Source organism: Dermacentor variabilis, unplaced genomic scaffold, assembly GCF_050947875.1.
Source record: "Dermacentor variabilis isolate Ectoservices unplaced genomic scaffold, ASM5094787v1 scaffold_13, whole genome shotgun sequence".
Taxonomy (NCBI): Eukaryota; Metazoa; Arthropoda; class Arachnida; order Ixodida; family Ixodidae; genus Dermacentor; species Dermacentor variabilis.
Genome location: NW_027460291.1, coordinates 20211874 through 20227927, shown reverse-complemented (window position 1 = coordinate 20227927; position 16054 = coordinate 20211874). Strand labels below are relative to the sequence as shown.

The following is a 16054-nucleotide window of genomic DNA, read 5'->3' as shown; positions in this document are numbered from 1 at the left end:
AGCGCCCTGTGATCCAACTCTGCATGCAAAAACAAACGAAGCCCATTGGTGGCGCTCGCCCCCAATAAGAAGGCGCTACCGAGGGCGGAAGGATCAACCGTTCAGCAATCGAGATAAGCAAGAGGCGTTTAGAGAATTTGTGGAATAAACTTGCGCTCTAATCGACTCTGCAAAAGTAGCCCAACAACGAAGCTGTAAAGGACACCTAGAACGATTACGCACTGCTACGTGGCTTGCAATTATTCACAAGGCAACACTCACTGGCACTACACCTAATTTTTAGCCAAAGAAGTTTTGACGGCCTGCGACTTGGCTGGCGCCACGAGTTCGTGCACCTACAAAGAGTAGACCAGAGACAAGACAAATACACTTAAACTGGAACCACAGTTAATCCCACGCGGAGCAACTAAATTAAAATTCTGCGTCGGGGACTTTCAACTTAAAGTTGGAGTTTACACCCGTCAAGCGAATGAGCATTTTAGGCTTCATGACATTCATCATCATCCTGCCGCGCTTGGCGCTTGCGCTGAGCGTCCTGGACACGATGTTCATCCGTGGCATGAGCCTGACGCCGTTGTTCACTCTGTCGTCTTGGTCCCCTTCGCTGCTACTCGTATGCACACTGCTCTTCAGAATTTCTCACTGTGCGATGCATTCGCATAACAGTGTCACAACACAAATGCAATGTCTTGATAGGCGGGCCCGCTTTACAATACATATATATATATATATATATATATATATACTCGCGTCACGTACTGGGTTGCAAACTGTGCTATCACAAACCTGCACTTTATATTTTACATGTGTAGTGGCATCACGCCCCGGCTCGCAAGCGGATGTCGTTATCAATTATTCTGTGCTTCCCCTTGTTACCGACCACCTTATTATCATTCACCATGTTGACACGAAACGTAGTTTATGCTTTGCTGCATTGAAACGACTTATGTTGGATGCTGTATGTGTTATTCGAAAGAATGTGCACACTTTTCGCTTCACTTTTAGCCTACGACTGCACTACATCTTGGACAGGCCCAGGAGAGAGGTTATTTTTGCACATGGACACGACAAGTGGATCGAGCGACAGAAGTGTTAAGCGTCGCCGTAAAAATGCAGGGTTGAGATGGATACAACCGGATCTGTTACGGGCACAGGTAGCGGTGCGGTACAAGGTAGATAAAGAAGTGTCGAGGAAGGCGAAATAGATTAACGAGATTTATACAAAAATGCACGAATGAAAAGCATGTATAGCATACTTGAGTAACTCAAACAGGCTATAGGAAACTATTCGTCACCACCCCCTTTCAAAGCGAATGTCAATAAATCCAGATCAGCAAGGCAGTTTTGAAGTTCTGAACAATGTTTGCTTGATTGTAAAGTTCTTGTTGAACTATTTTACGAGATCTCTTAATGTAATAGGTGTATGTTTCTCTGTTCTGTGTTACTCTTCCTGAGTTGTAAGGCAGCGCGCGTTCAAAGTAGGCTTTATCGGGTTGCCATCAATATTTCAACAGACCTACTTGTGCCTGAAGGTGTTAACTTCGTTTTGGATTCTTATTCTCATTTATTTGCTCACATCATTGCTGGAATACGTGTGGCCTCAACTGTCAATATTTTCTTGCTCTCTCACTGCCGCAGGTGTGTTTTCAAAAGTGCCTCATCGAGGTGGAAATGCAGAAATGCGGCTGCGCTTTCTACACCCGAGAGCTCTCACCTTCCTTCACCACCAAGATATGCTCGCTCACTCAAATGAGTAAGTACGTTATGATGCCGTGGTGCTGACCGAATACGCGAACTTAAATACTCGAAGCCTAATTGCAGTGCGCTGACAAGGAAACAATGGTGTTGTTGCGTAAACACGCACATTTATTAACACGACGTCAGTGATACAGGCAAGCAAGAATGTTGCCTTTAGCTAGACAGTTTCTTTGGGAAAACCACGTCGCAGAATAAAAGAAAACAAGAATTCACTTTGGCGCGGAGCCAAGACGCGTCATTATGGCGAGGATGCTACAAATTCGAAACATTAAGGAAGTAGCGCGAATTCCATGCAAACAAGTGCGCATAGTATCGGCAGAGGCAAAGGAAACACTGAGAGAGAGGTAATGGGGGCCTATAACATCAAGCGTAGGGCTGACGCTTGCGTAAAATTGCCGTCTTTATGACGTTTCGATAATGAACTGCTGGTAATGCTTGAACATTAGGAGTGTCAAAGTATAAAAAAGGGTATGTGTGTGACGTGTGGGGCGCCGGGCACGGGGTGGAGGTAATGGTAGGCCGTACGCGACGTGGTGAAAATATATATATATATATATATATATATATATATATATATATATATATATATATATATATATTGTGAGCGCAAACTGTGTAGGTGATCATCGTCTTCATCTGTATATGCCCATCCTTTCATAATCATATTAATCATTTTCTCTGGTTGGTACTGACTGACTGGCTCGCGCGGCTGCATTGCAATACAAGGGTTCTGTCTTCGTACCAGGCGTCGTCTTACAAGTGGCAGAGCATGCGCTGCTCCTCACGTCCTCGAGCTCTACCGGTCACCCCTGGAGATCTGCTCTGGTCGCCGATTGTGCTCGCCATGAACAGTCATGACACCAACGGACGCTTCCACTTCTGTACCCACCCCGGATCAACCTGCTGGGACTACTTAGTCTGTCAATGCACCGCACCGCGTTTCTCAGGTTTTGTGTGGTCTTTGCGGCGAAGAAGTGGAAGACTGGCTTGGCCATTACGACAGCGTGAATCCTTACAACCATTAGGACGAGGCACACATGCTCCGTAATGTTGCTTTCTACCTTAAGGAAATCGCTAAAACGAAGTACTTCAACCCCGAACACGGCTTTCGTGATTGGTCCACATTTACTGAGCAGCTGCGTCTTATCTTCGGCACGCCTGCTGGGCGCTCCGAGGTAGCCAAACAGAAGCTCGCTACCCGCATCCAGGGAGCCGATGCATCTTACAGCTCTCACATGAAGACGCCCTGGCTCTCTGCCGTCGCGCTCACAGTGACATGTAAGAAGACCGTATCTGCAATATCCTGAAGGGCCTCAACTCCGTTGCCTTAAACCCTCTTATCGTTCAAAGCCCTATTAAAGTTCGTGATATTATCACGACTTCCCAGTGCCTTGCCACGCTCTGCTCCTTTCGTCTTCCACGCGCCTCCTACGACGCTCGCCTTATAGACAATGAGGAATTGCGAGCGCTCATCCTCATCATTGTGAGAGAGTACCTTCCCTGCCATGCTTTCCGCCAACACAGCCACTGCGTCTCTGCGCGCTCCTCCTGCTAAGTTGCGGGAGATGATTAATGAAGGAATAGCGTCCTTGACACATGTCCCACGTGCACCGCCCTCGGTGCCTGTTTGTTCGCCTTTTTATGCCTAGTTTTTTCCTCGGTTAGAGGGGGGAAAATTGCGGCAGTAAGCACGCACCACCGTAATGGGTAAACGGGCATTGAAGGTCAATCAAATATAAAACTGAAGGGGTTGTCTTTACGAACTATCCAAAAGAAATTTAGTACCGGAAGCCAATTTATGTAAAAAAAAAAAAACGATCGGAGCTGAAGCCAGTGATTCAAGAAAGAGAAATTGGAAAATATATAGAGCAGGGCAAAACGGTACTGCTGAGTTACCTAGTTTCCAACTCGTGCAGGTTAAATAGAAAGCTAGGCCGGCTATGGCAGGGATCTGCGTTCATCTTGATTCCGCGTTTTTATTTCATTGTAGTCAGGACGATGAGAGCCAGCTCCATCAGAAGAGGAAGGGAACGGCGCCCGTGCTCAATTCTATTTTCTTCCAAGGACAGTCTCGTGGCAGCAAGGTCAAGGGAACCGGTAGGAAACGCGAATCACGGCCCCGCAAACGCATAAAGTGCGAGCACCAAGTGCAACGGCATAGAATGTGCAAAGCGTGTTTAGTTGTGTTTCAAGACCACAAAGCGGGATCAATCACAGCTAGTGAGGGCAACAAAGACGGAGAGCAGGGAAGAGGGGGAGCAAGGCAAGAAGAGGTAATGGAGATGAAGCATGCAGTTAATGCCATGTGACACAGGGTATGCACCGCCACGATGGGCTTGATCAGTGAAGATGGGGAGTAACAAATATCCAAAATAATATGAATAGAGGGAGAAAGGCAAGGGGAGACATAGAGGAAAAATGCCATGGGGGAAACAAAGGCAGCTAGTAAGCATCTGGAAAAATAGGTGTATTAGGGTTCAATGAACACAGATGTTATCATGATGTGAACCAGCTGCAAAAGCAGGGCTTGCAGCCTTTTGCTCTCAAGAAAGATGGAACTTATCGATGCCGTGAGAGTTTGAGGATCCTTTCTGGCGGAAATTTTAACGTTCCGTTGCACACCACCACGATTCTCGACCATCCACCACAGCTTAAGTAAGGGGAGGCGGATCAATCACAGACGCCTGCACCACCCTCATCAGCTGGTTATCTACTTTCGTTGTTCTGGCTCGGCCCCATCAAATCCCTCTCAACTTTAGCGTGCTCCTCGCCTCTTGCCAGCCAATTGGCTCAGCAAATCTGCTCAATGTAGGCAATGCTATTCGTTTGAAAGCAAGAAAGTGACCTCCTAAAATGAAGAGTGCGTTACATTGGGCTTATCAAACAACGCTGCGGGTGACCGCCCGATGCTTGCGTTGGTGCTTGCGTAAATTTGACGTCAGGAGATTTGAATAAAAACAAATCCGAATAGTTTTACGTTACAGGGCACTTGTTTTGACGTTGGTTTTCTGCTTTCGAAAAGTTTTCAATAATCCTTAGATACCCATCAGTTACCTGCAGATTGGAAGGTCGGGAAGGTGGTCCTACTTCATAAGTCCGCTAGCAAACATTCGACCCTAAACTACCGCCCCATTTCCCTCGCAAGTATTCCTTGCAAGGTTCTTGAACATATGTTGTACTCACATTTAGGAAAGTACTTACACAATGATTCATTTTTTACAAAAGCACAACATGGTTTCCGAAAAAACTTGTCTTGTGAAACCGAACTTCTTTCTTTTACTCACAGCCTTCATCTTATTCTCGACAATGGTTCATTCGCAGACTGTGTTTTCTTTGATTTCGCCAAGGCCTTTGACAAAGTGTGTCATAAATTGCTTCTTTTTAAACTTAGTAAACTTAATCTTGATTCTTAGCTGTTTGCATGGCTTGAGCATTTTCTCCTTAATCAGTCACAGTATGTTGTGTCAAAAATCATATGTCCCCATCTAATCCTGTAGACTCTGATGTGCCCCAAGGATCAGTTATAGGCCCTCTTCTTTTCTTAAGTTACATTAACGATTTACCCAATTACGTTTGTTCTAATATTTACCTTTTCGCAGATGACTGTGTTATCCTCCGTGAAATCTCGGAAAAATTTGATAAGAAATTCTTACAAGATGATATAAACGCTATCTCTAGCTGGTGTGACGTATGGTTAGTGCAACTTAGCGTAATTAAATATAAATGAATGCGTGTAACTCGCAGCAATATTCCTCCACCGAACTATTACCTTAATGATACTTCCATAGAGGTCGTAACCTCCTATAAATACCCAGGCGTCCACATAACCTCGTCACTTTCCTGGTGGTTGCACATCGACAACGTAATCAACAATGCTAATCGCATGCTAGGTTATCTCTTCCGAAATTTTTCTTCTGCTCCTACATAATTTAAATTAATCCTATACGAAACGCTTATTAGGAGTAAAATGAAGTACGCCTCATCCATCTGGGACCCGCACCTCGAAACCCTTATTCAATAACTTGAACTAATCAAAAACAATGCCGCACGTTTCATTCATAGCATTTACAGCCGCACATCAAGCGTAACTGCCATGAAAAACTCTTTGCTGCTTGCTCCTCTCTCAGCCCGGCGTAAGTGCTTTCGCCTTGTTTTATTTCATAAACTATATTTCCGCAATTCATATCTGCGCGATAGTATAATATTATCTCCTACCTACATTTCCTCTCGCATTGACCATAGCCATAAGGTTCGAATCATCCAGTGCCGCACCAGAACCTGTAACGAATCATTTATTCCTAGGACCTCTCAGGAATGGAACCACCTTCCCGGGCCACTTGTCGCAATCTAGGACAACCCAAAGTTTCGTTCGGCCTTATCAGACATCATCACTCCCGGATACAATTAACTAATCAAATTTGCTGTAATTACTAACCATTTCTTGCTGCTTTCTTTATTTACTTTTGCATGTTTCTTACCCACAGCCCTCTGTAATACTTAGATCTTGAGGGTACAATAAAATAAAAAATTTAAAACGGGACATATTGCGCAATTCTTCACGTACGACGGCTCTGATTGTCTCTGATCGCGTCGGAGGCTAGTCGTTGAATTTCGCCTTTCGGCGAAAGCACATGGCGGTTGTATTGCCGGGTACACATTTGGCTAGCGCTAAATATCGGTTGTGGTCTTGGGTGGATTGCGAATCAACCCGGCGAAAAGCTGTTGTTTCACATCGCGCATCAGGAAGGAAATTTTCTTGTCCTCAGACACATCCGCGTTGGCGTGGCGTAAGAGGCGGATCATTTCTTCCGTGTAGATCGCAGCGTTCTCGTTTAGGAATTGAGAACTGGATTCCAGTATCGCTTCAGCTCGCTCCTTGCGGATGACGCTCATGAAAGTCTTCAAGATGGCGCGGCGGAACGGGTCCCACGTTGTGAGGGAGAACTCGTGATTCTCAAACCATGTCGTGGTGGCGTCTTCCAAGCAGAAGTAAGCATGGGGTAGCTTGACGTTGGAGTTGCAGTTGCTGAATGCAGATACCCCGTCGTATGTCTTCAGCTAGTTTTCTGGCTCTTCAAACGCTGAGCCACGGAAGGTCGGTGGCTCCCTGGGCTGTTGCCGCCTCGGCGGGTGACGATGGGGCGACGTGCTGTTGACTTGGCCACGATATTATTGGTCGTGTCAGGCTGAAGTCTATGCTCCGCAGGCTAGTTTTGTAGCCTGCGGCTTGCTCGACGGTACGTAGTGAAGTTGGTATGGTCTTCAGGTTGCGCGCTTGGATCGCCCCTGTGCGGGGGTGTCAGTGGGGGGAAACTCCCCGGTTTCGGTGGCAGAGGCAATTGGCGCCATCTCTGTATTGGGCGAACCCGAAAATCCGTTTCCCTTGCATGGCCTCGTAGATCTTCGCGCGCACGCGTGCCGATCCAGGTGGCCGAGCCCTTCCCCCTCCCCAACTCCTCTCCAATCGCCGTCCCTCGTTACTCCCTCTCAACGCCCTCACCTACGACTGTCTCCGCGCGCACGCCGTGCCGCACCGCCGGCCCGGAGCCAGCTCAGCCCGCTGAATGACGTTCCATGTTTCGTTATATGCTGTTATCGCAAAGCGTGCGCAACTGGGCGTTGACCGGCGTGGCTAGTTTCGTCAGTTTCGTGGTCCTCGGTAGCTGTGCGCTTGTGCTCCGCGATGTTTCTCCTGTTTCACGACTCGTACCGCTCGTGCATCGTGTAGTGGTACACAAATACCTAAAAAACAAGCCCTGCAAGGTAGTTCAGGGTGCGTAAAGCCAACAGGTGAGCGCTCAGACCCAAGGACATCAGAAGGTGCATGTACACGAACACAACCCTGTCCATTTGTGTGCTCCATGAGGCTCCGGACGTCGTTGCGCCTTGATTGCGCTACACTTGCCTCCTCCCGGTAGAGAAAGCTGACAAATAGACGTTCCTCCTCATTGTCACCTGGTCTATGACTTGCGTTTTTCTGTGCCAAGGCTCATTCTGGAACTTCAGTAACTTACCCAGCTTTCCATACCGCCCTCAGTGCTTTTTCTCTGCATCGCGTTCTACAAACGTACTAACAGCTGAAAAATAATTGTTAGTGTTTGTGTACTATCTGCGTAACCCCCGATGGGAAAACGGCGCGAATGACCTTCATGTGTAGGCATGATACGCTTTTTTTTTCTTCTGGAAAGCAAATGCATGGCATGTGTCCTACATGGAGATTTTTGCAGTTCGTGTTTACTATACAAAGGAGTGCCCAGTAGATACGACTTAGTGCCTTAAGTGACGTAATTTTATTGCAAAGCATTGCATTCGGGTCGAAAGAACAGTCCTGTTGTTGTTTTATTTTATCTGATCTTTGATTAAGGAATAAGCCTTTCTGCGAATGTTTTCTATGTGCTGCTGCAAAAGCCTACTACGTTCGGTTCCCCTTGCCACCGTTACTCAAGTTGTGGCCAAGTGCAAGATAACGTGATAATGTGTATTTCAGTTTTTAATACAATGTTATTTTTGTTCTGCCATGTCTTTTTCAATTTGTTGAGCAGTAATCAAGATGTCGCGCATTTCATATACTTTCGTGCAGATCTATAAGTAAGCTCTTGTTTTTTGGTATGGCTCTCAATCAAATAATGTTAGCATTTTTCTCTATTTTTAGGTATTTTGCGTGTCATTGTTTTTGCCATTACCAGTGAGTTTTCCTTTTTTATAGTTCTCATGACTATGTCATACATGTCCAATTTTGTGCAATATCTTAGTGGACATATCAGAAGCTCGTCTACATTTCAATCTTGAGGGCGTTATATAAAAATCTTGTTTTTTATGTGTGTGTACATGAAACGGCCTTCGTGTTTTCTAGCGCTTTCTTTTGTTATTTCACCGTCTGTGAACTTTTGTGTTTAGTACTCTTGTATATGTCATGCACCTTTCACTTTTGCTCCTTTTTTGAGCGTGTATCACACCACGTTATAAGATAAATCTCTTTTCGGAAACGAAGTCAATAGAGCGAGACTAAACATATGTTGTGTTGGAAGTGGAATTTTTTGTTATGTCCCGGCACATGCTGGTATAAGTATGAGCAAGACTGCGTGCGCGCCGACGCATAGCCCACGGTGCAGCACGCGCGAACTCGCAAGCAATGCCTATGCGCTGTGTAGCGCGCGCATTGCTTGCGAGCTGGCGCGTGGTGCGCCGTAGAACGCGCGCGATAAAAAAAAAAAAAAACGCGCCGCGTACATTGTGAAAGGGTGAAAGTGAGCGGAGCGGGTCAAAACAAAAAGAAAAGAAAAATGTTTGGGAGAGGAGGCGCCGCGCGGCTGCTATTCCTGTTGCCATGAGAACGTAAACAATCGTGTGCGCCGCCATTTTGCTTCTGCGTCGCCCATTGGTTAGGGCCGTAACTGAAGGGGACATTGGCGCTAGCGTCGAAAGAGCGTCTGCTCGAAAACAGCCAGTGGCAGTCATGCGGAGATTCACTCCCCTGGGGGCGTCCGGTACATGTACGCACAAGCACCTCCACCAGATGTCGCGTAGTAGAGATGGGCGAAGAACACAGCAGGGAAGCTGCAAATAACTTAACCTTTTATTGGGCGAACCTGTGCCTACGAAAGCAAGTTACACGTAAAGCACAACTATAGCGGGGAACACAGTCGGTGATCTACGGAATCTGATATACCGGTCAAGCGCATCGGCTTTTATACATAAGTCATCAAAGGTACAGCAGTAATCACGGGTGCCTGCGTTTCTTCCAGAAAGTACTACACAATTCGCGTCGCGCATACAATTATATTGCACAAGCTTCGATGATGACAGACAACCGATAGAACCATCGATAAGATTCCAGTAAGTTCCAATCATGCGGGCGTGTCTTGCACTGAGCGTGAACTTTAGGTTGTTAGTGGGTCAAATGCAGTCCTGAGAAAAGCGTAAATAAGTACACGTGTTACTATGTATTTTTTGCCTATCTGATCTCGAGCTAACCTTTATTCCAAACATCTAACTATGCTGTAGCGTGAGCTACACTTACAATGACTCCAGTTCTATCATTCCCTTCCTTGATTTTGTTCTACTAATACTCTAATTCTCCCTTACTTAACTCGACTCCTAAGAAAATGGCCGTGTAGGTTAAGCCATGCGCTGAAAAATGGCTCGACTCGAAATGTTGTTAGGCTGAAAATGGTCTGCAGAAGCCGTCGGTGGTTTCTTTAGTCGTCGGCGTATTTTGCAGCTGCCAACATAGGCTTATCAGATAAACTGTTATGTGGAATGGATATATTTTGTTGCTTGTCTTTTTCCAGACGACTGTATCGCTGAAACCAAGGACAGCGGCCACTACGACCACTGCGAGACAGCCTGTGACCTCGCTTGCAAGTAAGGCCGCACCCATAAACAAATGGCCCAGTATGACGACTAATTTGGAGCTCGCTACCTTTGTTATTGCCGCAATCCTTGTTCCTAAACAAAAGTGAGTGTGGGAAGCCACAAGAATAACTCATCACGAACTATTGGTAGCTTAGTTTCGAAGAAAAAAGAAATTATTTCATCTGTACTGTACATTCAATAAAGAAATACGTAGCCATTAAAGTAAGGGAAATTTGTTGCTCTGCAGTCGATCAAGTTCATCAAGATCAAGATCAGGAAAATACACAGAACTTGTCAACGAAGGTCAGCGAAAAATATTACAAGTTCGTTACATGGTATAAGAACTGAAATTTGATGTTTCTGCATTATTTGCATATTTTCCTTCGTTCTATTGTGGGAAATTACTTTTTTTCAAGATCCTCTATTTCTTTTATTCATATCAAATTTTTTTACGCACATGCACATCGATGTCGTATGTCAGCACGACTTTGGTTGTCACGCCTTTTTTAACCAAAAGGTCAATTTGGTCGATTCCAGTGATAGTGCAGTTTACGGAGCAATGTGGTCAACTTTCAACTATATTGGTACTGATTACACCCGCTCGGTTAGTGTTTACCTACTTGGTGACTAATTATCGCTTCTATTCACGTTGAGGCCTACATTTTATTACCTTCTTCGACTCGGTAGGACATCCCCAATAACGATATTGCCGCTTTTGTGAGGGGGTTACATACATGGATACCCAGACAAGCGGCATGAAACTGATCATTATTAGCAACGTTATTACGCGAAAATCAACAAATTAAACTGAGAATATATATACGTTCGCCATTTTATGTATTCTGCAGCCCAGAATATAGGCGACCTCTTTTTAAATGGCGTTTATTTTTTCATTTGTGATTCCAGCAATCCGCGGCAACAAACTAATGTTATGGTGGCATTCTTAATGGCAGCAGCAAAGAACAACATGCCATTACCTTTTGCCCATGTGGCTACTGCGGGTCTATCATCTCTCATGTAGAAGATCACGCGGATGGCTTTTATTTGAAGACACTTGGCAAGCTTGCTGTTTTTTTTTTGGAAGTTTGTCTTTCGGCATTAAACGTCTCCAGCGTGCAAGTTATACAGAGTGTTCTTTTTTAGCGGCACCAAATTATTAAAGATTACCTTTGAAAGATTAGGAAATTGTAACGCTTGATCTAAATTGCTCGATGAGCGGGCCATTACTTTTAGGAAAAATCAAATTGCCTCTTTGAACAAATAATATATTTACGCAAATTCATATTATAAATAATAACTTTACGGCATATGCTTAAATCTACGAATTGTAACTAGATAGTGTGAAAGGTACATCGACTGTGAACGAATTGAAAGGGTGGCACCGATTTTGAGACATTCGCCGTAGACATACGGAAAAATACAATGTTGTTCCACGCATTTGTATGAAAACGCTGTTTTATGCAGTTAAGTACAAAATGATCTAGAACGTCAATGAATGTCGTCGGGCATCGCCATTTATCATCACAAAACTCGGCTATTAATGAGGATTTGTTTCAAGTGATAATGACTTACGAACTCACTGGCTACAATTTGTCAACTGAAATATGTGGCATAAAAAAACGAATATCCGTGCAATTACGGTAATTATTCAAATAAGCATTTCGATTTCTCGTAGAAGTGGTGGCCGTTTCATCGAGTTATTTAGCTCAAGAGTTAGAACGGTGCTGTGGTGCAGATAAAATTAGGTGCAGCTAAAAAAAAGCCCCTCCGCATGCAGGCATAGTTCGCAGTGTCCAACTAAATCTAAATTGGATCTATGCGCGGCCCATAGATCCGAAGGTGATAGGCAGGTTGGCGGCTTAGGTGTAGCCGAACTTTAGAGAGGTAATGGTGCCTCGTTGAGTGCAATCTGCGACAATTCTACACACAACGCAATGGATGCTTAGCACATTCACGGCACTAATGAGACCGATTTTGTAGTACATCTCTGCTCTCGCCAACCGGCTCGAATACGTAGGATTACGTAGCTGCAAATCACACGCAGAATTAAAAAACGTGCGGGTTTATTGCTTTCATCATCATCATCATCATCATCAGCCTGGTTACGCCCACTGCAGGGCAAAGGCCTCTCCCATATTTCTCCAACAGCCCCGGTCATGTACTAGTTGTGGCCATGCCGTCCCTGCAAACTTCTTAATCTCATCCGCCCACCTAACTTTCTGCCGCCCCCTGCTACGCTTCCCTTCGCTTGGAATCCAGTCCGTAACCCTTAATGACCATCGGTTATCTTCCCTCCTCATTACATGTCCTGCCCATGCCCATTTCTTTTTCTTGATTTCAACTAAGATGTCATTAACTCGCGTTTGTTCCCTCACCCAATCTGCTCTTTTCTTATCCCTTAACGTTACACCTATCATTCTTCTTTCCATAGCTCGTTGCGTCGTCCTCAATTTGAGTAGAACCCTTTTCGTAAGCCTCCATGTTTCTGCCCCGTAGGTGAGTACTGGTAAGACACAGCTATTATACACTTTTCTCTTGAGGGATAATGGCAACTTGCTGTTCATGATCTGAGAATGCCTGCCAAACGCAGCCCAGCCCATTCTTATTCTTCTGATTATTTCCGTCTCATGATCCGGATCCGCAGTCACTACCTGCCCTTTGTAGATGTATTCCCTTACGACTTCCAGTGCCTCGCTGCCTATTGTAAATTGCTGTTCTCTTCCGAGAACAGCAATGCTTTATTATTAAAGCAATTATTGCTTTAGTAAGTAACAAATTTAAAATGAATTATGTCAGCGTCTTAGAACCCCAACCGTAACTACGGTCTGGAGATGCGTGAAGGTCGGTATAAATGAAGATTTTATTCTGTTGAAATTTGTATAGTGTATTACCGAACATTTCTTTTGAGTCCTTGGCATTCCTGCTATTCAAGGGCTCACGCAAAGTTTATGCAAGTAAACAACTGGAGCACACTTTTGTAGGTATCTAGACTGGAATAAACATAAAAGTTGAAGGAGCACAAAACAAAGGAAAAAATTGGATCAAGAATTTTATGTGGACGTATAGATGCATACTGAAATTCCAAAGTACTGAGAAGGTACAACGCATACAACAGTCTGTCATGACATTTAAATAAAGGTGATAATTAATATAGCAGCAGCCTAGCTGATGCGAACAGCCCGAGCTGTCTTGCAATCATAGCACAGGTAACTCACAAACGCGACGCGCGTCTGCTTCATTACAATGGACCCGGATGTGAAAGGGAGCCTGGCGACTTACGGAGCAGACAAGATGAGGAGTCATAGTATGTCTTCTGCCGGCGAACATGCACTGTCTCTAGACCAAGACAGCGAATGTCCGGTGGTGGTATGCCCGGCCTATATCTTTACTATGAAGTCAAGCAAACAGATGCCGATCCTGCTGGTCACTGCTGACAATACTGTCTCATAGTAGTGACCGTGAAGAAGGCAGCAAAACTCTGATTCGTGAAACTAGCGTTTTATTGGGTGAACTTGTGGTCTCAAAAGCAGGCTACACTCAAAAGACAGCGATAGCGGAGAACACAGAGGGCGATCGTCGAAGATCTGATCTCCCGGTCAAGCGCGTCGGCATTCATACACGAGCCATCGAACCTTCTGAAGTTCCGAAGTTCTACACCAGTCCTGTCGCGCATACATAGAATCAGATTACACGAGGTTTGGCGACAACAGACATCGGATAGAACAATCGATAATAATGCAGAAACTTCGGATACATGCAGGCGCGTCCCGCGCTGATTGATAACATTCGTTAGACGGTGAAAAACGCTCAACCGGATCAGATAAACAACTCCACGCGTCAATTCCCCCCCCCCCCCTATATAATTCATAGTCCGGATGCTACAAACATACCAGGATCGCGAAACACAAAACGACATTTATCAAAGAAACAAAGTACAAAGAAACACAATCCAAAAAAAGAATGTACAAAGATCAGCTACGCAAAATCCCAAAGTTCATTAGCACTGGTATAATGGTTTAAGTCACACAACCTGGACTATTTCAGCATCGCTGTGATGCTGAAATGCCGTCTGGCAGGACCTTATAGTCGAGTGCGCCAATGCGCCGGATGATATTGTAAGATCCAAAATAGCGGCGTAAAAGCTTCTCGCTAAGTCCTCGTCGGCGTATTAGGGTCTAAACCCAAACACGGTTGCCGGGGTGGTGCTCAACGTAGCGTCGTCGAAGGTTGTAGGGTCGGCTGTCGGTCCTCTCCTGGTTCTTGATCCGCAGGCGGGCTAGCTGTCGGTGTTCTTGGGCGCGCTGGAGATAGATTGCGACTTCAATATTCTTTTCGTCAGAGACGCGCGGCACCATGGCATTGAGAGTCGTTGTCGGGTTCTTGCCGTAAGCCAGATTGAACGGCGTGATCTGTGTTGTTTACTGCACCGCCGTGTTTAAGAAAATGTTAGGTATGGCAGGACGGCATCCCTGGTCTTGTGTTCGACCTCGACGTACATTGCTAGCCTATTGGCGAGTGTCTTAGTCAGGCGCTCCGTAAGACAATTCGTCTGCGTGTGGTAGGCAGTTATCCTCCTCTGACTTGTCTGACTGTATGCAGAATGGCTTGGGTGAGCTCCGCTGTAAAGGCCGTTCTTCTATAGGTGGTGAGGACTTCTGGGGCGCCATGTTGCAGCAGGATGTTCTCGACAAAGGATATTACCACTTCGGCTGCGCTGCATTTCGGCAGAGCTTTCGTTTCAGCGAAGCGGGTGAGGTAGTCCGTCGCCATGACGATCCGCTTATTTCCATATGTTCCAATAAATCCATCAACAAATCCATCCCGACCGGCTAAAATGGTCAATCGGCTCGATCGGCTGTAGTAATCCTGCTGGCCTTGTCCGTCGGCGTCTTCCATCGCTGACACTCTCGGCGTGTCTTGACGTTACGGGTGACGTCGGCGGTCAGGCATAGCCTGTAATATTTTTCCTGTGTCCTCGATAGTGTCCGGGAGAATCCGACATGTCCAGCAGTAGGATCGTCATGAAGGGCGTGCAGTACTTCTGGACGCAGCGCTTAGGCAAAAAGCGGGTAGTTGCTGCGAACTGGTGTGAAGTTCTTCTTTACGAATAGGTTGTTCTGAAGCAAGAACGAAGACAATCCTCGCTCAAATGCCCTAGGGACAACGTCGATGTTTCCTTCCAAATACTAGACTAGGCTTTTCAGCTCCGTGTCTGCTCGTTGCTGTTCAGAGAAGTGTTCCGCACTTAATATTCCAAGGAAGGCGTTGTCGTCTTGTGCCGGCGGGTTAATGGGGGCGCGTGATAGGCAATCGCCATCAGAGTGCTTTCTTCCGGACTTGTAGGTTACAGTGATGTCATATTCTCGCAGCCTTAGGCTTAGGCTACGTTGACCTGTGGCTGGTACTTGGCGTCGTCAGGTCGTCTTTCGTCAGCGTATTTTTTTGCTTCCAGAGCATCGGGATGGCGGCGTCCCCTTGATATACCGTCGAGACAGGATTTTCGGCGTCTTTGTCGGCGGCTGAAGATCTTCGTCATTTCGACGAACAGTAACCCCACCTCCATCGATTTCTGCTTTTAGTTTTGCGGATATGGGCTCGCAGGGTGCCCCAGGGCTGGGCCATTGTATGGTCGGCGTTGCCGCGACAGGTAGCGGCCTGGTGATGACCAACGGGACGGTCGTTGAGGACTCCACTCAGTGGTGTTGAGGTGGTGGGCAATATGACGTGGGCGCTTCCCAAGCTGTGGACCCGGCGTCTTTACGGCCAACCCTCTCAGTGCCATGTCGCGGTATGGGCATCGGCGGTACACATGGCCGGCTTCTCCGCAATGATGACAGAGCGGGAGGTGGTTGGGGGATCGCCAAATGGCCATCTTCCACGCGTAGCTGCGCTGTGCGCCAGGTAGGCATGCTGGCAGCGACGGCGGCGTAGGTCATCGCTT

At 46.1% G+C, this 16054-nt stretch overlaps 1 protein-coding gene across 1 annotated transcript in view; it reads left to right on the top strand.

The window, feature by feature from the left end:
* Positions 1-487: 487 nt before the first annotated feature.
* LOC142566620 (uncharacterized) overlaps positions 488-16054 on the top strand; it is a 57159-nt gene continuing 41592 nt past the window's right edge. Inside the window, exons 1-3 of the mRNA XM_075677457.1 lie at positions 488-613; positions 1639-1753; positions 10050-10122. Coding sequence (XP_075533572.1) covers positions 488-613; positions 1639-1753; positions 10050-10122 — 314 coding nt within the window. The remainder of the gene's footprint in view (positions 614-1638; positions 1754-10049; positions 10123-16054) is intronic.